This window comes from Ranitomeya imitator, chromosome 2, assembly GCF_032444005.1.
Source record: "Ranitomeya imitator isolate aRanImi1 chromosome 2, aRanImi1.pri, whole genome shotgun sequence".
Classification (NCBI taxonomy): Eukaryota; Metazoa; Chordata; class Amphibia; order Anura; family Dendrobatidae; genus Ranitomeya; species Ranitomeya imitator.
The window spans coordinates 25,495,575-25,522,583 of record NC_091283.1 but is presented as its reverse complement, the minus strand read 5'-3'; the positions used below and the strand labels follow the sequence as shown (position 1 = coordinate 25,522,583).

General features: G+C 46.5%; 1 protein-coding gene across 2 annotated transcripts in view; it reads left to right on the top strand.

The window, feature by feature from the left end:
• The window catches only part of LOC138661490 (class I histocompatibility antigen, F10 alpha chain-like), a 103,968-nt gene that overhangs the window by 39,930 nt on the left and 37,029 nt on the right, over nt 1–27,009 (top strand). For both annotated transcript variants that reach the window (XM_069746204.1, XM_069746205.1), the window contains exons 2-3: nt 4,468–4,731; nt 14,470–14,748. In XM_069746204.1, the coding sequence (XP_069602305.1) occupies nt 4,468–4,731; nt 14,470–14,748 (543 nt within the window). The remainder of the gene's footprint in view (nt 1–4,467; nt 4,732–14,469; nt 14,749–27,009) is intronic.

Below are 27,009 nucleotides of genomic sequence, written 5' to 3'. Positions count from 1 at the left end.
AAGCACGTCTATGTGTTTGTTTGTTTGTTTGTTTGTAAACATTTATTTTGCATCCTTTTTTTTGTTCTGTTTTTTAATGATGTGGAGGGGAAGTATCAGGGAATCATGGGACTTCCTTTCTTGAAAAAAAAAAGCATTAAAAAACTGCGAAAAAAGTGATACAAGCGTATGACAATACAGGTGCATCAGCTTTCCATAGATTGCGGTGTTCTAAAGAGCGCACCACTTTTTTAAGTCTGAAGAGTGTAGCAGACGGTGCAGTTTCTATACTGTAAATGATGCGATTGTGCTCTGTGATCTTTTAGTTCATACAACCGTATTGTCTTGAACACCAGGCAGCACTCAGTACCAATGCGATTTATTGGGGCCATGCAGATGTAGGTTATTGTTTTTACTGGCAAAATCTGCGTGTGAAAAAAATGGCAGCATGCAATAGTTTATTCCGTAAATTGGATGAGACTCCCTCATTCAAGTTTTTATATTTGACAGGGAGCCACAGTTCTGCATTTGATTTTTAAGGATACATTGCAATTTTGTAAGGCTACTTTCACACTAGCGTCGTGCACTGCACGTCAAATCCGGCACCTGCGCTGTTTTGTTCTGCCTGTGTGTTATGCATTATGCACAGTGCGGGGGTTGGAATTCACAAGCTGGGTGGCCGCACAGGCGCAGTCAGCAAGACTGCATCTGAGGTCAGACGGGCAGTGCTCACTGCGCCTGCCCCAAGCAGAACAAAACAGTGCAGGTGCCGGATTTGATTTGAAAACAGCGCGGAGGGGGCGGCGCCCGGCGCTGAAGAAGCCTTGAGTTACGGCAGTGTGGCGTGTGCAGCAGGGGGGTTAAGACCTGCCTCCAGGACTAAAGACAGGTATTTTTGCGAAATTATAAAGCGCTTTATTTCTGCTTTGACTGCACCAATAACTAAAAGAGCCACCTTGTCAGAATGCAGCATTACTGCTGCACAAGGTGGCTCTTTTAGTTTCTAATGCCTGGAGGGGGTGACAGTGGCCCTTTAACAGCCCTTTATATGCTGGTCAGAAACCTGCAGCTTCATTTCAGCTGCTTCTGATCTGGTCATTACCTCTGCCTATAAAACCTGGCCAGACCTTCCCTGCCTTGCCAGTGAAAGCTTTGCTTCCTAGCTCCTTAGAGATATTGTGCTGAAGTGGAGATCATTGCTGCTACTGGAAATTGTTGCGTCCTATTTTTTGGGCGTATGCTTTCCTCATTGTTCTACTCCCTTTTGGTTGGTATATTCCTATCCTTCCTAACATGCCTCTCTACCTTTTGAGTGTTAGTTGCTTTCTGTTATCCCTGTCTAACGTAATACACTTGCATTTCTGTCCCAGGCTTCCTGAGGGAGGGGGAGGGGACAGCTTAGGGAATAAAAGAACAGTAAGGTGGGTGGCCCAAACTTCCTCACCTTTAGAGGTACCCTTGGGAACTAGGAAAGTTGGGGCCTAGGAATGGTTCAGGGCCCATTTAGCTAATCATGAACAGTCACCGTGTGACAAGTTTTCAGCCATCTAACATTAGCAGAATGTCGGTATGTACTTGATGTATTCCTTGTAGAGAAGTTGCTGCCGTTCCTGAGCAAGCTTTGCACTAGTGTTGAACTAATCCCGTAGCCGAATCTTCTTTAGGAGGTGGTCCTGTCACTTGCTGGACTTTCTTGGGTGCCTTCTAGGTGCCTTCTTGGGTGCCTACTGCATTCACAACAATTGAATCTCTCTTTAATATTCTTGAAGATTTGATAGATGCTTTATATAGGGGCAATCTTACAAGCAGCAATCTCTTGGCATGTAAAGCCCTTTTCATGCAAAGCAATGATGACTGCCAAGTAGTGTTGAGCATTCCGATACTGCAAATATCGGGTATCGGCCGATATTCGCTGTATCGGAATTCCGATACCGAGTTCCGATATTTTTGCAGTATCGGATATCGGAAGTTCCTATAGTGCATTTATGCAATATAATTGGGTGTGGGCGGTGCGTGGGCAGTGCGCGGGCGGAGACTGCGTGTGTGTGCGCGGGCGGAGACTGCGTGTGTGTGCTCGGGCGGTGTCTGTGCGTGACCGTGGGGCTCTGTGCGTGTGTGCCGGGGCTCTGTGCGTGTGTGCCGGGGCTCTGTGCGTGTGTGCCGGGGCTCTGTGCGTGTGTGCCGAGGCTCTGTGCGGGCTGCGGGGCTCTGTGCGGGCTGCCGTGGCTCGCTGCGGGGCTCTGTGAAAAAAACACTATATGATGACCCCAAAGGGGCTCTAGCAAAGTATAATGCCCTAACAACACAGTGTAATATCCCCACAGCTCCCCTACATGCAGTATGATACCCCCACAGCTCCCTATATATAGTATGATGTCCCCACAGCTCCCTATGTATAGTTGGATTGCCCCACACCCACCTATATACTTCATGATGGCCCCACAACTCCCTATATACATATATATGTCCCCACCGCTTCATATATATGGTATGATGTTCCCACAGTACCCTATATACAGTATGATGTCCCCACAGATTCTGATATATCGTATTAGGACTCCACAGCTACCTAAATACAGAATAATGCCCCTGCAGCTCCCCTACTCTCAGTATGATGCAATCATGGCTCCTTATATACAGTAAGATATTTGCACAGCTCCCCTATTTACAGAATGTTGGCCGTAAAGCTTCTTATATACAATATAGTGGCCCCACAGCTCCCTATATACAGTATGATGTTCCCTATATACAGTATGATGCCCCTATAGCTTCCTACAAATAATATGATGGCCCCACATCTCCCTATACACAGCGATTCCCACATTGCACTTTAGATACAGTACGATGTTCCCACAGCCTGGTATAATAAACCATATCATGTCCCCATAGCTACCTATGTACAGTATGATGGCACCACAGGTCCATATATACAGTATGATGCACCACAGACCCCCAATATACAGTATTATGGCCCCCCAGGTCCCTATATACAGTATTATGACCCCACATCTCCCTATATATTGTGTGGGACAGTCCGACATTGGTTTGAATTAATGAAACATTATAATATTTATCCCATGGTTTCAATTACACCCCCCCAAACTAAGATGGCAGAATTGCTTTTGTTTGTTTTGTTACCTCCTCCAAAAAATGGAAGAACTAGAGACCAGAAAATCATATCGCCCCCAAAATAGTATCAATATAAAAACTAAAAATAACAAGTGTTGATACAACTCTCATTGACTGAAAAATAAAAAAAAATGCTTTAGCTCTTGGAAGGCGAGAAGGAAAATTGAAAGTAAACAAGAAGCCAAACCAAAGCAATAGTCACTGTGATACATTTGGAGAATTTTAATGGCCTCGTCTAAATTAATGCTGACTATATATTTATCTGGTTGAGGGTCCTGGAATCACGATTACACTGATTGTGTCAATGATTGATAGTATTGATCCCTCCCTGCACCATGGCTTAATATTTCAAAAAAGAGTGTTTAAAAATGAATATACAATCTTTATTACACACTAGAAAATAGGTTAAAAAACCACATACATATAAAATGCAAAATAAGGAAACCACCAGGTGGCATTCGGTACCATATCAATCATAGTAATCACTTATAAATAATATGGAAAAGAGGAACGATCCTTAATCATACAGATCCAAACCTTCAAACCATGTTGCCTGTAATATGACGCAATAACAATGACTATAACCTACTGTGGCTACTGTCAAAGACAAGGCTAAGGTTAATTTTTAAATTGAACCATTTCCTCAAGGTTCCTGTATGAATAATGCCAAATTATACTTTATTGTGTAAAAACAGACACAAGGATGGTAAATCAGGATCCACTTACCCAGTACTGGAGTCCACTGGATTGAAATTGCACAACCCCGACGCGCGTTTCGCTGCACTACTGCATGCTTTTTTAAATACTCCTTCTGTCCTCCATTTTGAAACATGATCTTGTTGGAGTTGTCTCTTTAGGGGCCAAGTTTTAGTTCTTTGCTATCCTTTAAATACGAGTCTGGATTTATGTATATTGACCGTGGCTTAATATGTATGAGTATTAATCAAAGGATGACTAGTAAATTATACTAAAACTAGACAGCAGAGATCCATCGTAGTATTTTTCCAAAAATGCTATATACCATCTATCTTTTGGAAATAACTAAGACACATATCCAGTTTGATGGTTTGTGTTTTAAATGAAAAAATCAGTTTAAAAAAATAGTCGTACTTAGACCACCCCTGTCAATATGACCTAAAAAGCATGTCGATGAGCCTCGCACATCAGTCTTCCCCTGGATTGTCCCATAGATCGGTAGATTTTCCCAGTAATTTTACCTGATTACCGAACCCTCGTCTCTTTGAGAAGAGAATGTTCAGTTGAGTCAGCTGTTAGCCATACGGTAGACACATATACGAGTATTACCCTCTAGTAGATGATCTGATCGGTGCTATATGTAACACTCTGTATGTCTCTCAGACAGTCACTCTCTGCGCTATTATTACACGGGGGTCTCAGTCCCTTTACCTGGAATACCCGAGTTCTCCATCATTGGATATCTGGATGACCAGTTGACTGAGATATACAGTAGTGATCTTAAGAGACGTATCCCTGTGGCTGCATGGATGAAGGAGTGCGAGGATCCAGAGTACTGGGAGAGAACAACACAGGTTTGTAAAAGAGATGAGGCGTTGTTCAGACACGAAGTGAAGACAGTGATGAAAAGATTCAACCACACTGAAGGTGAGACATCCAATACCCTAAATAATCATTGTACTGTAATACACCGGATTCTTCTATACCAAGGAAAATATACTCTCCTGAACCACACTTCACTTATAGCATCAATTTTTCCTCAACTTTTGTTTAGTGACTTTGTTAGCGCCAGAAATTCAGTGCATATCAATTGTCTAGCAGTTTGTTCTCAGGAAACCATGGTTAGATCAGAGGCACGGTGCCACCAAGAGCCGTTTCTGCCACCATGAGATTGGTGCACGAGGATCACAAATCCTCTCCTGATATCTTAACGTGCCCCATGGCTCCAACATGAAAAGAATAAAATGAGTACCGTAATAATTCTCATTTCTCTTACCCCCATGACGGCACCACGGAGAGAGAGGGATCCGCCCTCAGGGACAGGAAACCCACAGGTTAAAAAGGCGGGACCTCTCCTTCACCTCAGTTCAGTTTCCTGTCCCTGACAGGGAACCCACAGCTTACCACATCGTCGCGGGATACCAGGGACCATCGGGCCGAATCCAGGCAGCGGGGGTCCTGCCGCGGTCACAGATGGATATCCTCCCTGAAGGCACAATTCCGGGGTCAGCGGGCCCTGTAGGTATGTGCGGGGAAGAGGCAGTGTAGAGGAACTAAGCCTGCCTCTTCTCTTTCAAAACCAACCGGTAATAGGTAGCGGTGGCTATCTGTTGCGACACCGCCGGTTTTTCGGGGCCCATGGGAGGTGGTGATAGCGGTCACCTACAGGAGACACGAGCATGGAAGCTGCGGCAGCTGCCGCAATCCCTCCGTCCCTCCCAGGAGCCGGCAGCTGATGGAGCGCGCGCGAGGTCCGGCGTCACTTACTGCGCAGGCACGGAGGTCATTTCCGGGGCGGCGCAAGGCACCTCTGGGTAAAGCGGAAGTTGCCTTACGCCGCATTGTCAAGATAAAATCGGCGGGGAATCTGACACCGCTGCTCAAATAGTGCCACGATGAGTGGAAGAGAGCAGTCGGTGGAGGAAACTCTGCAAACCCCACGGAAAGAAGACCCGCAGGAGCGCCATCACACGCAGAAGAAAAAGCAGGACCAAACTGTGCAACGCCACAGCTCAGGATCCCAGCACAGCTGGGGCTCTAGTGGATCCGGGAGAAGAACAGCGGTTCAAATGGAGGAGGCATCCCCAAGACCAGAACCGGTATCTCCCTCACGTTAGGAGGGTATGTGACCTCCGTGAATGTATATATGCTAAATAGGGGTTTATTGTATTTTTTTAGGGAAAGAAGTGCAAGGCGAAAACCAAAAATAAAGTGTGCCCACTCTGCTTGGCAGATTTACCAGCTACATGGGCAAAAAAGCTCTGTGCCTTATGCATACAGAATACTATAAATGAAGAAACCCCAAGATTTGCATGTGAGCTCAAATACTTAATAAAAACCCAAGTAGAAGATGCGCTAAAAGGGGTAAAAAGCCGTAAGAGGAAACGCAGAAATAAATCCCCAAATTACAGTTCCAGTGAGGAAGATAGTATCCATTATAGTTCGGATATCTCTACGTCTTCCTCAGCATCATCCTCTACATCCTCAGTGGGCGGCCGTAACTGTTTCCCTATTGAGGAAACGGATGTGTTAGTTAAAATGGTTAGAACCACCATGGGGCTGACAGATACTCGTGCTAAAAAAACCGCACAAGACCTTATGTTTGGGGGCCTTGAACAAAAGAGGCATAGGGTGTTCCCGTTAAATGAAAAAATACAGGCACTAATAAAGAAAGAGTGGAAGAGACCAGATAAAAAAGTCCTTTTAACCCCTAAAAGGAAGTATCCATTTGATGATCCAGCCTGTTCCTCATGGGGTAAAGCGCCAAAATTGGATGTCGCTATTGCGAAAGCCTCTAAAAAATTCGCTCTACCCTTTGAGGATATGGGAACCCTTAAAGATCCCATGGATAAAAGAGCTGACGGGTTCCCAGGATGCTGGGAGGCAGCTAGCGGAGGATTAAAACCTGGGATAGCTGCCGCATGCACGGCTAGAGCGTTAATGGTATGGCTAGATCACCTGGAGACCCAATTAAAAAATAAAACACCAAGGGAGTCTATATTGGATTCGGTGTCAGTTATGAGGGGAGCTGCAGCATACTTGGCAGACGCCTCCATAGATTCAGTAAGGCTGACAGCGAGATCAGCTTCGTTTTCAAACACGGCCAGAAGAGCACTATGGCTGAAGTGCTGGCCAGGTGATTTGCAAACAAAAGCAAAACTATGTTCCATACCGTGTGAAGGGGAATTTTTGTTTGGACCTACACTGGATGATATCCTCGAAAAAGCTGTAGACAAGAAAAAAGGTATTCCAGGGTTTCCCAACCAATCCTATAGGCGGCCCTTTCGAGGGAGGAAATTTATGCGTAGACGCCCCACAAAAAATCAAAAAGATGGATGGGAAGATAAAAAATTCAAAGGGAGAGGCTTTATGTTCAACAAGCCAGATAATAAGAAACAGCCCCAATGAAGGTGCGCCCCAGGTAGGAGGGAGACTGACATATTTTTTCCCAGGCTTGGAGAAAGTATCAGGGAGCGATTGGACTTTGAAAATAATAGAGACAGGCCTGAAGCTGAAATTTCATACAAGGCCACACCATCAATTCATTATAACACCACAAAGGAATTCCGAGACCGAAAAGCTGAGCATCCAGAAAGAAGTCCACAATCTCCTAACAAAGAATGTCCTTCAGGAAGTTCCTCAACAGGAGAAAGCAACAGGTTTCTACTCTCCCCTTTTTCTTCGGACGAAGCCAGACGGGACTTTCAGAGTAATAATAAACCTGAAGAGGTTAAACAAATACCTAGTGACAGAACGTTTCAAGATGGAAAAAATAAAGTCATGTGTCAGAACCCTTCATCCATCTTGTTTTATGACTGTCATAGACTTGAAAGACGCATACTACCATGTGCCGATCCATCCAGATTATCAAAAATATCTCAGGGTGGCAGTAATGATGCAAGGGGAGCTGAAACATTATCAATACAGAGCGCTTCCATTCGGCCTTGCCATAGCCCCGAGGGTATTTACAAAACTAATGGCAGAAGTAATGGCCCACATAAGGGAGCAAGATGTATTGATTGTCCCTTGTCTGGACGACCTACTAGTGATGGGCAGATCTCCTCTCCATTGCAGTCAGCAGCTAGACAAAGTGATGGCAGCCCTATCAAATCTGGGGTGGTTATTGAATCTGGAAAAATCCAGAATTATCCCAACTCAAATACAGCAATACTTGGGGATAATAATAGATTCAATAAAACAAGAATGTCATCTTCCAGAAGTAAAAGTGTCCAACATGATAAAAATAGTGGACCATTTAAGACATTCCCCAGTCGTTACTTTGAGGAAAGCAATGTCCATACTAGGTCAATGACAGCCTGCATTCCAGCGGTCCAATGGGCTCAGGGTCATTCCAGAGATCTCCAGTGGGAAATATTAGAAGCAAAATGCTGCTCAAAGGGAGATTTAGAGAAGCGATTAAAAATATCTTCACAAACAATAGCTTCTTTAGTTTGGTGGACAGACCCGGCCAATCTCACGAAAGGATTACCATAGGTATGGCCAGTTTCAATAACCCTGACCACGGATGCAAGCCCATGGGGTTGGGGAGCTCACCTAAACGGTCAAGTGGCTCAAGGTCCATGGTCAGGGGAAGAAAAACTCCTCACTTCAAATATGAAAGAGCTTTTGGCTGTAAAGTATGCCCTCAACCACTTTTTAGCCTCCCTCCATTCTCATCACGTGAGAGTTCTGACAGACAACAGGGTAGTAGTGGCGTATTTGAATCATCAGGGGGGAACAAGGTCACAACCTCTGATGAAAGTGACGAAATCTATTCTGTAACAAGTAGAAGCCAACCTGCTCTCCCTGACAGCCCTTCACATCAAAGGGACAGAAAATCAGACAGCAGATTTTTTAAGCAGAACACAACTAAAACAGGGAGAATGGGAGTTAAACCAGGAGATATTCAGTCTCATAGTAGATCGTTGGGGGGCCCCAGATATAGATCTGTTAGTGAACAGTCAAAACCAGAAAACACAGGCATTCTGCTCAATAGATCTATGGGGGAATCCAGTGACCCTGGACGCCTTTCTAATTCCCTGGAATTTCCAACTGGCTTACGCCTTTCCTCCATTAGTTCTAGTTCCACTAGTTCTGAAGAAGATCAGGGAGGACAGAGTAAGAGTGATAATGATAGCCCCGTTTTGGCCAAAAAGAACGTGGTTCCCATGGCTGCGTCTAATGTCCATATCAAAGCCTTGGGTCCTCCCAGATATCCCAAATCTCCTGTGCCAGGGACCAGTAGACTATCCACAAATAAAAAATTTGCATATGACAGCATGGAATTTGAGAGGGAACTTTTAACTGGGAGGGGGTTCTCTCCAAATCTAGTTTCAACGCTATTGGCCAGTAGAAAACCGGTAACTACGAGAGCATATGGCAAAGTCTGGAAAATTTCCTCTCTAGTTCAGGTATCAGTTCATCAGAGGAGATCCCAATTCAGGAGATTCTGAAATTCCTCCAAAAAGGGCTAGAAAAAGGCTTGGCAACAAGTACCCTAAAAGTTCAAATCGCAGCATTAGGGGCCCTTTACAACCACGACCTGGCAGGGAACCACTGGGTAAAAAGGTTCATTAAGGCTTCATCCAGATCTAGACCTGTCATACATCACACTTCTCCTCCCTGGGATCTGGATCTGGTGCTTTCGGCACTAACTAAGGCGCCTTTTGAACCCTTATCGCATGCGTCCTTAAAAATAATTTCCCTGAAAACTTGTCTACTGGTAGCACTGACCTTAGCTCGCAGGATCAGTGACTTACAGGCTTTATACGCCTACCCACCTTTAACCCAGATATTAGAAGACAGAGTAGTCCTCCGAACCGATCCAGCCTACCTTCCTAAAGTGGAGTCAAAATTTCATAGAAACCAAGAAATATCCTTACCATCCTTTTGCCCAAATCCCAAAAATGAAAAAGAAAGGACACTGCACACTCTAGATGTGAAAAGGTGTCTGACCCATTATATATCAGCCACGAGGGAGTGTAGAAAAGGGAGGGCTCTGTCTGTTTTCAGGGGCCAAACAATGGGCAGAAAGCATCAAAAGCCACGTTGGCGAGATGGGTAAGGCTATGTTCACATTAGCGTTTTGCGGGGCTGCGTCGGGCGCAGCCGCGGCGACGCATGCGTCATGCGCCCCTATATTTAACATGGGGGCGCATGGACATGCGTTGTCTTGCGTTTTGTGACGCATGCGTCTTTTTTGGCGCAAGCGTCAGGGCGCAGAGGACGCAGCAAGTTGCATTTTTTTTGCGTCCAAAATCATGCCAAAAAAGGACGCATGCATCACAAAACAATGCGTTTTGCATGCGTTTTTGTTTGCGTTGTGCGTTGCGTCGCCGACGCAGCACCGCACAACGCAAATGTGAACGTAGCCTTAGGGATGCCATCACCCTGTCATATACCTCATCAGGGGAAGCGGTTCCAGACACAATTAAAGCTCATTCAACCAGATCGGTGGCAACCTCTTGGGCAGAGCGAGCTGGAGCATCTATTGACCAGATATGTAGAGCAGCCACTTGGTCCTCTCCTTCTACATTTTTTAAACACTACCAACTTGACCTATCTTCCTCTTCAGACTTAACCTTCGGTAGAAGAGTTCTGGAGGCAGTAATCCCACCCTAAATACACATTCTTTGAAATTCTCTCCGTGGTGCCCTCATGGGGGTAAGAGAATATTGTAGTTACTCACCGATAAAGGTATTTCTCTGATCCCATGACGGCACCCGTATATTCCCTCCCTTCACATTTGGTTGTGCACGCTACTAATGTTGTAGTCACGCGGTGTCAAAAAAAAAAAAAAGAGAGAGATAAAAAAATATATATATACATATATATGTATATGATGATTTCTGTGCATGTAAATAATCAATTAAATTACAGCTGAAGTCCTGTTAAGGCTCTGTAAACCAACTGAGGTGGAGGAGAGGTCCCGCCTTTTTAACCTGTGGGTTTCCTGTCCCTGAGGGCGGATCCCTCTCTCTCCGTCGTGCCGTCATGGGATCAGAGAAATACCGTTATCGGTGAGTAACTACGATATTCCTTTAGTAAACAAATATGTTCATTGAAGTCTTTCAGATTGGGGGTAGGTGGGGATGATGTCTGCAGTGATGGAGCCTGAGAACAATGGAGTTAACATTTTCTGGTAAAGAGGACCTTTCACCTGTTTTAGCATGTTAAACTGGCCACACCATTGAATAGTGGCCTCAAAGCTGAATAAAGCCATAATTTTTTTAATTTTTGCAATTCATTCTTCTCAGGGTGCATGCACTTTTTTCCCTGCTTGATGTTGACCAATCAGAATCAGGAGATGTCATGAAGGGGGAAAAAATAACACTTCTCCAGAAAGTCAGGTCCTGTGAGATGTTGTGATAGACAGCCCTGCTCTCAGACTTGATATCTGCAATTGCTGTGTAAATTATAACAGAGTAGATTGTAATTAAAAACACTTTCAGCTTTTATACCACAGCAGTCAATGTGGCCTGACTGCCATGAGATGAAAGCTGAAGCTCTTTATAATCACACTCAGCTCTGCAGAGATCAGGACTGAGAGCAGGTCTGTCTGTAATTTCATATCTCACAGCAGAAGGCATACTCTTTCGACCATCTGATAACATGTTTGTTTTTACATGCATGACACCTCCTGCTTATGATTGGTCAACATCATACAGGAGAAAAAGTACACCCCCAGAGAACAATCTCTAGTAACACCCACCTAAACTTACCATAAATTAGCATCTAAACTTTACAAGCTGATGTCAAAGATAGGAAATAAAATGAAAAAGATTTTGTTTTAGCTTTGCAGACAATATTCCATGATGTGGGCAGGTTAATGTGGCGATGCTGGTGACAGTTCCACTTTAAGCAGTGCCTTAGGATGTGTGGGGCTAGGGAGTGTTCCATTAAACATTGTATTGTTATTCTGAGGCCTGTGGCCTGATGACAGGTGTGTCACAAAATATAAATCCCCTGTCCCTTTATAAGGATCTCACAGGTCAAAGGATACCGCTGCAACATCACACACCAATGAAACTGGTTTCTTTGAGTGTGTGTGTGTTTCGGTTTGACGTTGGTATCCCTCTCTTAGGCCACATACTCTATGATGATATATGAACCCCTACTTTCTATCCAGTGCAAATAATTTCAGGGCGTGCTACCTCAGCAATATTATAGTCATCATTATATTTTCGCTATTAGATTACACATTCCAATCATCATATCTTCAGGGGAGTGGTTCTTCCTCTGCCATACTATTACATCTTGTTTCGACCCCTGTAGTAACTAAGCGGAGATCAAATGAAACCCTTGTTTTCACCCTTAAACCTCTATATAAAGAGGTGGAGTTTGCTGTTTCCCCAGATCCTAGTCCCAAAAGACCCCACCAGTTGCAGGATGATGCTATATGGCAACCGGTCGCTGGACTGGAGCGTCGTTAGATGTAGTTAGGCTTCAGTTCCAGTACAGTGGAACTATAAGTTCTGGTAGTGGTGTTCAAAGTGTAAAGAAGGACAGAGGTCAGGCGTAGGACAAGGTCAGAATCCAGGTATAGAACTAAAGGTAACAACTCCACAGGACTGGACAATAGGAATAGAGCGATCTCATGTACAGGTGATCAAACAGGGACATGACTAGCTGGAGGTAGACACTGAACTGACACTCTGGCACCTGATGAGTGAACCGCCTGGATTATATCACTACCATTGAACTTCTCTTAGAAGCCACCAATGGTGAGTATTTCTGCAAAGAAGCAAAGCAATGAAGGAGTTAACCAGCATAAAATAGAGATTGTGGTCACAAACCCAAGGAAAACAGAGAAGAATGAGTAAACGTCTGCAGGTTCATATTTGTCATTGACACAGGTTGCCAGGAATACAGCACAACCACTACAAAGACAAGGGAATCTCACCAGATTATTGCTTCGCCATCTAAGAGCAGCATGATGTAGGGCAAAGACCCGGAGTCCAGCAATGTGTTACTTTCTGGGCAGCTTGATACAGTTTTGATGAAATCACAGTTTTTTCTGCTGCAGTTCTCTGAATGCTGAACTCTATATAAAAAAACACCAGAACACAGGCAAAGGTGCTTACCTGTCCAGGCATAGACAGCGCAAGGGGCCCCAGACATGGCACAGGGGCCCTAGACATGGCACAGGGGCCCCAGACATCACACGGGATTGAGTGATGTACTCATCAACGAGGTTCCAGACAGCGCACAGGGGGTCCCAGACAGCGCACAGGGGGTCCCAGACAGCGCACAGGGGCCCTTCACGCTGTCTCTGCTCCCCTTGCGTGCTGTCTCTTCCCCCCTTGCGTGCTGTCTCTGCCCCCCTGTGCACTGTCTGGGGACCCATGCGCTGTCTCTTCCCCCCTTGCGTGCTGTCTCTTCCCCCCCTTGCTTGCTGTCTCTCCCCCCCCTTGCGTGCTGTCTCTGCCCCCCTGTGCACTGTCTGGGGACCCATGCGCTGTCTCTTCCCCCCTTGCGTGCTGTCTCTTCCCCCCTTGCTTGCTGTCTCTTCCCCCCCTTGCGTGCTGTCTCTGCCCCCCTGTGCACTGTCTGGGGACCCATGTGCTGTCTCTTCCCCCCTTGCGTGCTGTCTCTTCCCCCCTTGCTTGCTGTCTCTTCACCCCCTTGCGTGCTGTCTCTGCCCCCCTGTGCACTGTCTGGGGACCCATGCGCTGTCTCTTCCCCCCTTGCGCGCTGTCTCTGCCCCCCCTTGCGTGCTGTCTCTTCACCCCCTTGCGCGCTGTCTCTGCGCCCCTGTGCACTGTCTGGGGACCCATGCGCTGTTTCTTCCCCCCTTGCGCGCTGTCTCTTCACCCCCTTGCGCGCTGTCTCTGCCCCCCCTTGTGCGTTGTCTCTGCCCCCCTTGCGCGCTGTCTCTTCACCCCCTTGCATGCTGTCTCTGCGCCCCTGTGCACTATCTGGGGACCCATGCGCTGTCTCTGCTCCGTGTGCTTCCTGGGGCCCCGTGTGCTGCCTGGGGCCCTGTTATTGAGTATATCACTCAATGGTTCTCAAAAGCCTGAAAAATCTGATCTACAGCAGCTGGGGTATATTCTGACCCGGAGGGGTATAATCTGGCCTAGGCTACTTTAACCCCGAGTATATTGTCGGCGGGGGGTTAATCTGACCTGTTACACTGGGAACATAAATATGTGTGATGGTAATAGAAGCATGGAAGAAGGCAAGGCTCGTTACTACAGAATCCCATAACTAGTCACAGCCTTCAGGTAATGAGAACGGTCTTCTCTCACTTTACTTTTATTTTCATTTCGGGGACGGATCATACATTTATCTCAGCCCTTTTCATTATTTATTATTTTTATTATTAGTGGTTAGCATTGCAGCCTTGCAGCGCTGGGGCCCTGGGTTCAAATCCCACCAAGGACAACATCTGCAAAGAGTTTGTATGTTCTCCCCGTGTTTGCGTGGGTTTCCTCCGGGTTCTCCGGTTTCCTCCCACATTCCAAAGACATACTGATAGGGATTATAGATTGTGAGCCCCATTGGGGACAGCGATGATAATGTGTGCAAAACTGTAAAGTGCTGCGGAATATGTTAGCGCTATATAAAAATAAAGATTATTATTATTATTTGATGCTACTTTTTAAAATTAGGGCCAATATGATATCCATATCCAGCATGTAATTGTTCCTGTCGTTTGTGCAGGTTTACACATTGTGCAGGTGATGACGAGCTGTGAGCTGAGAGATGACGGCGGCGGCTCAGGGCATCAGCAGTACCGATATGACGGCAGAGAGTACATGTTCTTCGACACCCAGAGAGAGACGTATATCCCTACAATGCATGAAGCCGAGATCACCACACAGAGGTGGAACAGTCTGGATGTAAGAATGGGCGAGGCAGCCAAGATTTTCCTGGAGAATACCTGTATCGATCGCCTGAAGAAATTCATTAAGTACGGAAAAAAAGATCTGGAGCGAAGAGGTAAAAATGATGCTTCACACGTGACATATTGATGGAGTTTATGAAAGCAAAACTAGAAGTGGAATCAAAGTGAATTGGGACTTTTCTTCTCAATCCTGCCCAGACCACCACAAGACTTTTCCCTGATGTGGATCGCCCCCGTAGGGCAGTGGGGTACTCGGCACCGGGTGCTTCGGTTCTCAAGGGGGATGTCACAGTGGCTGACCCGGTCCGTGGTCCTCGGGAGGTCTGTTGTAAAAGGGGAAAGGTCTTTAAAGGGATATGTGTTGTGAATTCCGTTCTTGGTTGTAAGTAGTATTTTTGTGAGTTCTGCTCTTGGGCTCCTCCTGTGGTCTTTAGTGGTATTGCTGCTTCTTGGATTTAGCTTCTCAGCTGTTTCCTTTGATTGTCTTTTGGGCTCGGCTATATTAGTCTGGCCTGAGCCCTCAATCAATGCCAGTTGTCAATTGTCTCTGCCTGGAGTCATTGCTCTTTGGACTTTCCTGTCACTCTGACCAAGTTCTGCAAAGCTAAGTCCTTCCATGTCATTTGCAGTTCACTTATTGTCGACTTGTTATTTTGTACTGTCTTGCTTTTGCTCATTTGTCCAGTTTATCAGTATGGATCTTTTTAGCTAAACTGGAAGCTCAGAGTTTGCCCTCCACACCTTTAGTTAGGTGTGGAGATTTTTGCATTTCTCTGCGGTGGACTTTTACTAGTTTTTTCTACTGACCGCACAGAGCTCTTTTCTGTACTTTCCTACCTAGCTAGAAGTGGCCTCCTGTGCTCAATCTTGTTTCATACTACGTATGTCATTTCCTTCTCCTCTCACAGTCATTACATGTGGGGGGCTGTTTTTCCTTTGGGGATTTTCTCTGAGGCAAGATAGTTTTCCTGCTTCTATCTTTAGGGGTAGTTAGCTCTTAGGCTGTGACGAGTTGCATAGGGAGCGTTAGGAGCAATCCACGGCTGCTTCTAGTTGTGTGTTGAGCTTAGGGTCTGCGGTCAGTATAGATACCACCTGCTCAGAGCTAGTCTCATGTCGCTCCATAATCACCAGACCATAACCGTACAACTGGCCAAAATTGAACTGAATGCCTCTCAAAAGAAGGAAAAGAAAAGGAGTTTTGAGTTTTTTTTTCTCTGGTTTGTTTTGTCTTTTTTTTTTTCTTTTCCTCTTGATCTCTGGGTGATTCTGGATTTGGATGCTGGCATGGATGTTCAAGGGTTATTTTTTCGTGTGAATCAGCTTGCTGAAAAAGTCCAGAATATTCAAGATTTTGTTGTTCAGACTCCGGCCTTAGAGCCTAGAATTCCTACTCCGGATTTGTTTTATGGGGATAGAACTAAGTTTCTGAACTTTAAAAATAATTTTAAATTGTTTTTTGCTCTGAAACCCCGTTCCTCTGGTGATCCCACTCAGCAAGTCAAAATTGTTATTTCTCTGCTACGTGGCGATCCTCAGGACTGGGCATTCTCTATTGAGTCAGGGAATCCGGCATTGCTTAATGTAGATGCATTTTTTCAATCGCTCGGATTATTGTATGACGAACCTAACTCTGTAGAGCATGCTGAGAAAACACTGTTGGCCCTGTGTCAGGGTCAGGAAGCAGCAGAGTTATATTGCCAGAAATTTAGAAAATGGTCTGTGCTCACTGGATGGAATGAGGACGCTCTGGCTGCCATTTTCAGGAAGGGTCTTTCTGAAGCCCTTAAAGATGTTATGGTGGGGTTTCCCACGCCTATTGGTTTGAGTGAATCTATGTCTCTAGCCATTCAGATTGATCGGCGCCTGCGTGAACGCAGGGAGGTGCACCATATGGCAGTGTCCTCTGGGCAGAGTTCTGAGTCCATGCAATGTGATAGGATTTTGACTAGAGCGGAACAGAGGGGATACAGACGTCAGAATGGGCTGTGTTTTTACTGTGGTGATTTGGCTCATGCTATTTCCGATTGCCCTAAGCGTATTAAGAGAGTCGCCAGACCTGTTACCATTAGTGCTGTGCACCCTAAATTTCTCCTGTCTGTGACCCTGATTTGCTCATTGTCATCTTTTTCTGTCATGGCATTTGTGGATTCAGGCGCTGCTCTGAACTTAATGGACTTAGAATTCGCCAGGCGCTGTGGTTTTTCTTTGCAGCCTTTGCAGAGTCCCATACCCTTGAGGGGGATTGATGCTACACCATTAGCCAAGAATAAACCTCAGTATTGGACGCAGATGACCATGTGCATGGCTCCTGCACATCAGGAAGATTGCCGTTTTCTGGTGTTGCATAATTTACATGATGATGTTGTACTGGGGTTTCCATGGTTACAAGTACACAATCCAGTGCTGGATTGGAAATCAATGTCTGTGACTAGTTGGGGTTGTCAAGGGGTACATAGTGACGTTCCTTTAATGTCAATTTCCTCTTCCCCCTCTTCTGAGGTCCCTGAGTTTTTGTCAGATTTCCAGGATGTATTTGATGAGCCTAAGTCCAGTTCCCTTCCTCCACATAGGGACTGTGATTGTGCTATTGACTTGATTCCTGGCTGTAAGTTCCCTAAGGGCCGACTTTTCAATCTGTCTGTGCCAGAGCATGCCGCCATGCGGAGCTATGTCAAGGAGTCTTTAGAGAAGGGGCATATTCGGCCATCTTCGTCACCATTGGGAGCGGGATTCTTCTTTGTTGCCAAGAAGGATGGCTCCTTAAGACCCTGTGTTGATTATCGACTTCTTAATAAGATCACGGTCAAATTCCAATATCCTTTACCTTTGCTCTCTGATTTATTTGCTAGGATTAAGGGGGCTAGTTGGTTTACCAAGATTGACCTTCGAGGGGCATATAATCTTGTTCGTATTAGAAAGGGTGACTAATGGAAAACTGCATTCAGTACGCCCGAAGGCCATTTCGAATATCTGGTGATGCCTTTCGGGCTTTCTAATGCTCCTTCTGTGTTTCAGTTGCATGATATTTTCCGCAATTATCTCGACAAATTCTTGATTGTGTATTTGGATGATATTTTGATTTTTTTCTAATGATTGGGAGTCTCATGTGAAGCTGGTCAGGATGGTGTTCCAGATCCTTCGTGATAATGCTCTATTTGTGAAGGGGTCTAAGTGCCTATTTGGAGTTCAGAAGGTTTCTTTTTTGGGGTTTATTTTTTCCCCTTCGTCTATTGAAATGGATCCTGTTAAGGTCCAAGCCATTCATGATTGGATTCAACCGACATCTGTGAAGAGCCTTCAAAAATTTTTGGGCTTTGCTAATTTTTATCGCCGTTTCATTGCTAACTTCTCTAGTGTGGTTAAACCCCTGACAGATTTGACTAAGAAGGGCGCTGATGTGACTAACTGGTCCTCTGAGGCTGTTGAGGCTTTTCAGGAACTTAAACGCCGATTTACTTCTGCCCCTGTCTTGCGTCAGCCGGATGTGTCTCTTCCTTTTCAGGTTGAGGTTGACGCTTCTGAGATTGGGGCAGGGGCCGTTTTGTCACAGAGGAATTCTGATGGTTCCTTGATGAAGCCATGTGCCTTCTTTTCTCGGAAGTTTTCGCCTGCGGAACGTAATTATGATGTCTGTCATGAAATGGCAATTCAGAACCACAATGGATGTTGAAGTTCAGAGCACATACAGTGACCTGGCAATAATCCAAAAACATAGGACGAGCTCTGAGACGTGGGAACTCTGTTGACCGCAATCCCTGAACCTCACCAACCACACTAAAGACAGCCGTGGATTGCGCCTAACGCTAACCTATGCAACTCGGCACGGCCTGAGAAACTAGCTAGCCTAAGAAGGAAAAATAAGCCTACCTTGCCTCAGAGAAATTCCCCAAAGGAAAAGGCAGCCCCCTACATATAATGACTGTGAGTGAGATGAAAAGACAAACGTAGAGATGAAACAGATTAAGCAAAGTGAGGCCCACTATCTGAATAGACCGAGGATAGGAAAGATAACTTTGCGGTCAACACAAAACCCTACAAACAACCACGCAGAGGGGGCAAAAAGACCCTCCGTACCGAACTAACGGCACGGAGGTACACCCTCTGCGTCCCAGAGCTTCCAGCAAGCAACAAAAACCAATGGAGCACGCTGGACAGGAAAAAACAGCAAACAAAAATAACACAAGCAAAAACTTAGCTTATGCAGAGCCGCAGGCCACAGGAACGATCCAGGAGGAAGCTAGACCCACACTAGAACATTGACAGGAGGCCAGGATCAAAGTACTAGGTGGAGTTAAATAGGAAATGTCTAACGACTTCACCACTTCACCTGAGGAAGGAGACTCAGAAGCCGCAGTACCACTTCCTTCCACCAACGGAAGCTCACAGAGAGAACCAGCCGAAGTACCACTTGTGGCCACAGGAGGGAGCTCTGCCACAGAATTCACAACAGATGTCGGCAATCGGGAGTTGTTGGCTATGAAGTGGGCATTTGAGGAGTGGCGTCATTGGCTTGAGGGAGCCAAGCACCGCATTGTGGTCTTGACCGATCATAAGAATCTGATTTACCTTGAGTCGGCCAAGCGGCTGAACCCTAGACAGGCTTGGTGGTCACTGTTTTTCTCCCGTTTTGATTTTGTGGTCTCGTATCTTTCGGGATCTAAGAATGTTAAGGCGGATGCCCTCTCTAGGAGTTTTTTACCTGATTCCCCTGGAGTCCTTGAGCCGGTTGGCATTCCTAGGAAAGGAGTGATTTTATCGGCCATCTCCCCTGATTTACGGCGGGCGCTTCAGGAGTTTCAGGCTGATAAGCCTGACCGCTGTCCTGTGGGGAAGTTGTTTGTCCCTGATAGATGGACAAGTAAGGTAATTTCTGAGGTCCATTGTTCTGTGTTGGCCGGTCATCCTGGAATCTTTGGTACCAGAGATTTGGTTGCTAGGTCCTTTTGGTGGCCTTCCTTGTCGCGGGATGTGCGTGCTTTTATGCAGTCCTGTGAGACCTGTGCCCGGGCTAAGCCTTGCTGTTCCCGTGCTAGTGGGTTGCTTACACCTTTGCCCATTCCGGAGAGGCCTTGGACGCATATTTCCATGGATTTTATTCTAGATCTTCCTGTGTCCCAGAGGATGTCTGTTATCTGGGTGGCTTGTGACCGGTTCTCTAAAATGGTTCATTTGGTACCTAAGTTGCCTTCCTCCTCTGATTTGGTTCCATTGTTTTTTCAACATGTGGTTCGTTTGCATGGCATTCCGGAGAATGTTGTGTCTGATAGAGGTTCCCAGTTTGTTTACAGGTTTTGGCGGGCCTTTTGTGCTAGGATGGGTATTGATTTATCTTTTTCTTCGGCGTTCCATCCTCAGACTAATGGCCAAACTGAGCGAACTAATCAAACCTTGGAAACCTATTTGAGATGCTTTGTGTCTGCTGATCAGGATGATTGGGTGACTTTTCCAGTTCGGCTACTTTGGTTTCGCCTTTCTTTTGTAATTTTGGTTTCCATCCTCGTTTTTCTTCAGGGCAGGTTGAGCCTTCTGATTGTCCTGGTGTGGATTCTGTGGTGGACAGGTTGCAGCGGATTTGGGCTCATGTGGTGGACAATTTGACATTGTCCCAGGAAAGAGCTCAGCGTTTTGCTAACCGCCGTCGGTGTGTTGGTCCTCGGCTTCGTGTGGGGGATTTGGTCTGGTTATCCTCTCGTCATGTCCCTATGAAGGTTTCTTCCCCTAAGTTCAAGCCTCGGTTTATTGGTCCTTATAAGATTTCTGAGATTATCAATCCTGTGTCTTTTCGTTTGGCCCTTCCAGCTTCTTTTTCCATCTGTCATGGTTTACTGTGCTCTCGGGTCAGGTAGTTGCAGGGTTAACTCTTATGGCCTCTTTCTGGGTCCTGGGAGGCTTTTTATAGCCTCACTCTGAGGTCAGTCCTTGTCGTTTATACTCTGACCATTGGCTGAGTGTGTCTGACCCTGGTGTGCCTCTGCTTTGTGCAAGTACTAGTCTGTCTGTTTGGTTTCTGATTTGGTTCTGTCGCTGTTGTGATTTCTGCCTGCTGTTTTTGTACTGTCTATTGCCCGTTCTGGTTTTTCTGATCTATTGCTACGTCCTGACTATTCTTCTGATTGCCCCTGTGTACTGCGCCGCCCTCTATGTGTATGACCCCCGCCTGTCCGACCTGAGTTCCCCTCTCCCTTACTTCAGTTTCCCTGTAAAGACTTACACTCATCTCCAGCAGCAGGACGCTAATCCCCACCTCCTGTGGTCACATGATCGCAGGTCCTCCTGTTCTCTACCATACTCAGCACGCTGTGCAGGTCCCGTCTGTCTGAGTTTTCCTTGTGGTATCTGACCCCGGGTCCTCCTGTAGTGTGGGTGAGTCACCCTGTTCAGCCGTGACAGTGCTTCGGTGCTGACAGGATCTTGACATTATAAACGACCGTCACAGTTTTTTTGGGTTTTTTTCTCTTTCTCCCTTTTTCTCTCTCTCTTTGTTAGGGGGAGGTTTAAGAGTGTTGTCTGAATGGATCCTATGCAGGCATTAGCGGATCAGGTGAAACACCTAACGCAAATGTTCTAGAAATTGAATGTGGAGCAGCGCACGATGGCTCAGACCCAGCAGCAGCTGGTAGATACTGTACAGGGGGCTGTCGCTGCGGGGTCTTTTGGTACTGGTAGTACAGATGTGTCGTTGGTGTCTCCTGAATCTCCAGTAAAACTGCCCGACACCTTCTCAGGGGATAAAAAGGAGTTCAGAGCCTTCAGGGAGGGATGTAAACTTTTTTTTTCCCTGAGGCCTCGTTCTTCTGGGGATGAGTTCCAGAGGGTGGGGGTCATTATTTCTTTACTTCGCGGGTCTCCTCAAGCCTGGGCCTTTTCTCTATCTACTTCTGCTCCTGAGAGGATGACTGTTGATGCCTTTTTTGGTGCCCTGGGCCGCATCTATGATGAGCCTGACAGAGTCCGTATGGCTGAGGACATGGTTATGAGTGTTCGGCAGGGCAAACATTCAGCTGAGTGGTTCTGTTCTGAGTTCCGACGGTGGGCTGCAGAGGTGTCCTGGAATGATGCCGCCCTTCGAGGGCTATTCCGCAGGGGCCTGTCTGAACGCCTCCAGGACGCTTTGGCCCTTCATCCTCCACCTGACACTCTGGAGGATGCCATAACCCAGGCCGTACGAATGGACCGCAGGTTACGCGCCAGGGGTGTAATGCAGTGTGAAACTTCCCTGTTTGCTGGCAGCAAAGAGATTGGGTCTGCTCCTGAGCCCATGGAAATCGGTGTCACCTCGCTAAAAGAGAAGGAGAGAAGACGCCGCCAGGAGAAAAAACTCTGTTTCTATTGTGGAGAACCCGGACACTGGAGAAAAGATTGCCCCTCATGTCCATCATCCTCTCAGATGACGGGAAACGACTAGGTTTGGGTAGCGGTCGAGGAAACTGCTCAGACCTTCAGGTACTGTCTTCCTCGTGTACTAAAGTCTTGTTAAAGGTGGAACTATGGGTAGACAATTATCGTTTTTCCTCTACAGCTTTGGTGGACAGTGGTTCATCCCTCAACCTGGTCAGTTCCTGTGTCATCTCCCAACACAAGATAGGGACAGTCAGGCTGGAAACGCCACTTAAAATTGTGGCCATCGACTCTTCCCCTCTTACACGTACAGGAATTCTTTATGTTTCCAAAAGGTTTTCTTTACAGATAGGTTCTTCCCACAAGGAAGAGATGGAATGTTTTGTTATGGACAAATTGCCCGCAGGGCTAGTGCTGGGCATGCCATGGCTCCAACGCCACAACCCGGTAATTGACTGGGAAACAGGGGAGATTATTAAATGGGGATCCAAATGTGTCGATTGTTGCCATAAACCTGTTTGTTGTTTGAAACTTGCAAAACCTGTCTCGGTGTCTTCTGTTAGTCTGGAGGGTATTCCGGAGTACCTAAAAGACTTTGAGGACGTGTTTTCTGAAAGTGAGGCTGAGGCGCTGCCCCCGCATAGGCCATTTGACTGTGCTATTGATCTTATCCCTGGAGCCAAATTGCCCAAAGCCCGTCTATTTAATTTGTCAGGCCCGGAGCGCCTAGCTATGAAGCAATACATTGCTGAAAGTCTTCGTAAAGGGCATATAAGACCTTCTGTGTCCCCAGTAGCTGCGGGGTTTTTCTTTGTTAAAAAAAAGGATGGCGGCCTACGTCCCTGCCTCGACTTTCGAGAACTTAATAAGATTACAGTCAGGAACACATACCCCCTGCCTCTGATTCCTGATCTCTGTAACCACGTGGTTTTCGAAGTTGGACCTCAGAGGAGCTTATAATCTGATAAGAATACGGGAAGGTGATGAATGGAAAACTGCATTTCTTACATCAGAGGGGTTATTTGAAAATCTGGTGATGCTATTTGGTCTCACCAATGCCCCAGCTGTGTTTCAAAATTTCATTAATGTTGTTTTTTCGGACCTCATTGGTCGCTTTGTTGTTATCTACTTGGATGATATCCTGATATATTCCTCTGACAGACATTCTCATTTATCACATGTTAGAACAGTGTTTCAAAGACTCAGGGAAAATCAATTATTTGTTAAACTAGAGAAATGTTCTTTTTTCGTTCAGGAGCTATCATTTTTGGGTCTCATAATCTCTCCACAGGGGTTTCGTATGGATCCCAAGAAGGTGCAAGCCATTATGGAGTGGGTCCAGCCTCGGGACCTTAGGGGACTCCAGCGCTTTTTGGGATTCGCTAATTACTATCGCAGGTTTATCAAAGGTTTTTCTCAGATTGTTAAACCCCTTACTGACCTCACATGTAAAGGGGCAGATGTCAGGAATTGGTCCTTGTCAGCCAAACAATCTTTTCTATCTTTGAAAAACTGTTTCACAACTGCTCCTGTTCTAGTGCAACCTGACTCATCCAAGCCGTTTGTAGTCGAAGTTGACGCTTCGGAGGTAGGGGTGGGGGCAGTGTTGTCACAGGGACCTGCTTCTCTGACTAATCTCAAACCTTGTGCCTATTTCTCGAAAAAATTTTCTCAGGCTGAGAGGAATTATGACGTTGGTAATAGAGAACTCTTAGCAATTAAGTTGGCGTTTGAGGAATGGAGGCATTTTTTGGAGGGGGCGGCTCACCCCATCACGGTCATCACCGACCACAAAAACCTAGAGTATATCAAATCTACTAAAAGACTGACTCCCAGGCAGGCCCGTTGGTCACTTTTTTTTTCTCGATTCCAATTCTCAATAACGTTTCGTCCAGGGTCTAAAAATGTGAAAGCTGATGCTTTATCACGTAGTTTTGAGCCGCTATCCGCCCCTGATCCGCCGTCTCCCATTCTTCAACCCAATATCATTATAGCCGAAGTGTCATCGGAATTGGAACGGGAGATTGTGGGGGCTCAATCTTTAGCTCCAAGGTCCAAACCTAAAAACAAATTGTTTGTTCCTCAGCAATTACGTTCCAAGCTCCTGCGAGAGTTCCATGATTCGAAACTGAGTGCTCACCCAGGTATTTCTGCCACACGAGACTCAGTTGCTAGAGTCTTTTGGTGGCGTTTAATGGTTTCGGATATTAAGAGGTATGTCGCTGCATGTGGGGTATGCGCCCGTTCTAAAGGCCCCTTCACATTAAGCGACGCTGCAGCGATACCGACAACGATCCGGATCGCTGCAGCGTCGCTGTTTGGTCGCTGGAGAGCTGTCACACAGACAGCTCTCCAGCGACCAACTATGCCGGTAACCAGGGTAAACATCGGGTAACTAAGCGCAGGGCCGCGCTTAGTAACCCGATGTTTACCCTGGTTACCATCCTAAAAGTAAAAAAAACAAACACTACATACTTACCTACAGCTGTCTGTCCTCCAGCGCTGTGCTCTGCTCTCCTCCTGTACTGGCTGTGAGCACAGCGGCCGGAAAGCAGAGCGGTGACGTCACCGCTCTGCTTTCCGGCTGACCGACGCTCACAGCCAGTGCAGGAGGAGAGCAGAGCACAGCGCTGGAGGACAGACAGCTGTAGGTAAGTATGTAGTGTTTGTTTTTTTACTTTTAGGATGGTAACCAGGGTAAACATCGGGTTACTAAGCGCGGCCCTGCGCTTAGTTACCCGATGTTTACCCTGGTTACCAGTGAAGACATCGCTGGATCGGTGTCACACACGCCGATCCAGCGATGTCAGCGGGAGATCCAGCGACGAAATAAAGTTCTGGACTTTGTTCAGCGACCAACGATCTCCCAGCAGGGGCCTGATCGTTGGTCGCTGTCACACATAGCGATTTCCTTAACGATATCGTTGCTACGTCACAAAAAGCAATGATATCGTTAACGATATCGTTATGTGTGAAGGTACCTTAAGAGCTCTCATTGCCGGCCGGCCGGGGAATTGATGCCTTTATCAATTCCAGGAAGACCATGGACTCACTTGTCCATGGACTTCATTACCAACCTTCCTGTGTCCCGGGGTAACACGGTAATCTGGGTAGTCATAGACAGGTTTTCTAAGTTAGCACATTTTGTACCTATGGCAAGTCTACCTTCAGCACAGACCCTCGCTAAACATTTCCTTGCTCAAATTGTACGGTTACATGGGGTTCCTATGAACATTGTATCAGATAGAGGGGCACAATTTGTGGCTAAGTTTTGGCGGGCTTTTTGCAAAAGGTTGGGGATATCTTTGTCTTTTTCCTCAGCTTACCACCCAGAGAGTAACGGGCAGACAGAGCGCACCAACCAGTCGCTTGAACAAATTCTTCGATGTTTGACTTCCGCTCTGCAAAGCGACTGGTGTGATGCCCTACCATTAGCTGAGTTTGCTTTCAACAACCGTACCAATCAATCAACCGGTAAGTCACCATTTTTTTTTATTAATTATGGTCTGAACCCCCATTTTGGTGAATTCTCACGATTAGATTCGGGCTGTCCAGGAGCTGAGGACTGTGTCAACCGAATCAGGGAATTATGGTCAAAAGTCCGGTTAAATATTTCCAGGGCCCAGGAGAATTATAAGCGTTTTGCGGATAAAAAAAGGAACTCTGCTCAGGTTTTGCAGTGTGGGGACAAGGTGTGGCTCTCTACGTGAAATATAAGTCTTCGTATGCCCTCCGCCATACTGGGACCTAAGTTCATCGGTCCCTACGAGATCATTGAGGTTGTAAACCCGGTGGCGTATCGTCTTCGCCTCCCTCCCTCGTTGAAACTTCATAATGTATTCCATAGATCCTTGCTTAAACCTTTAGGATCGGTGGTGGAAGATCCAGGTGCTGTTTCTTCCCCAGTCTTGGTCGAGGGGCATCTGGAATTCGAGGTACAACATATTGTAGATTCCCGGCGGGTTCGTGGGTCTCTACAATACTTGGTGCATTGGAAGGGGTACGGGCCGGAGGACCGGTCTTGGGTGCCAGCCAGGTCGGTACATGCTGATCGTCTGGTTCAGGCATTCCATGCTCGGAATCCTGAGAAACCTGGGGGTCCAGAGGCCACCCATTAAGTAGGGGGTACTGTCATGGTTTACTGTGCTCTCGGGACAGGTAGTTGCAGGGTTAACTCTTATGGCCTCTTTCTGGGTCCTGGGAGGCTTTTTATAGCCTCACTCTGAGGTCAGTCCTTGTCGTTTATACTCTGACCATTGGCTGAGTGTGTCTGACCCTGGTGTGCCTCTGCTTTGTGCAAGTACTAGTCTGTCTGTTTGGTTTCTGATTTGGTTCTGTCGCTGTTGTGATTTCTGCCTGCTGTTTTTGTACTGTCTATTGCCCGTTCTGGTTTTTCTGATCTATTGCTACGTCCTGACTATTCTTCTGATTGCCCCTGTGTACTGCGCCGCCCTCTCTGTGTATGACCCCCGCCTGTCCGACCTGAGTTCCCCTCTCGCTTACTTCAGTTTCCCTGTAAAGACTTACACTCATCTCCAGCAGCAGGAAGCTAAGCCCCACCTCCTGTGGTCACATGATCGCAGGTCCTCCTGTTCTCTACCATACTCAGCACGCTGTGCAGGTCCCGTCTGTCTGAGTTTTCCTTGTGGTATCTGACCCCGGGTCCTCCTGTAGTGTGGGTGAGTCACCCTGTTCAGCCGTGAAAGTGCTTCGGTGCTGACAGGATCTTGACACCATCCACAATGTTTTCCATAGATCTTTGTTGCGGAGATATGTGAAGCCCATTGTTCCATCTGTTGATCCTCCTGCCCCGGTGTTGGTTGAGGGGGAGTTGGAATATGTGGTTGAGAAAATTTTGGATTCTCGTTTTTCAAGGCGGAAGCTTCAGTATCTTGTCAAGTGGAAGGGTTATGGCCAGGAAGATAATTCTTGGGTTGTTGCCTCCGATGTTCATGCCGCCGAGTTGGTTCGTGCTTTTCATTTGGCTCGTCCTGATCGGCCTGGGGCTCTGGTGA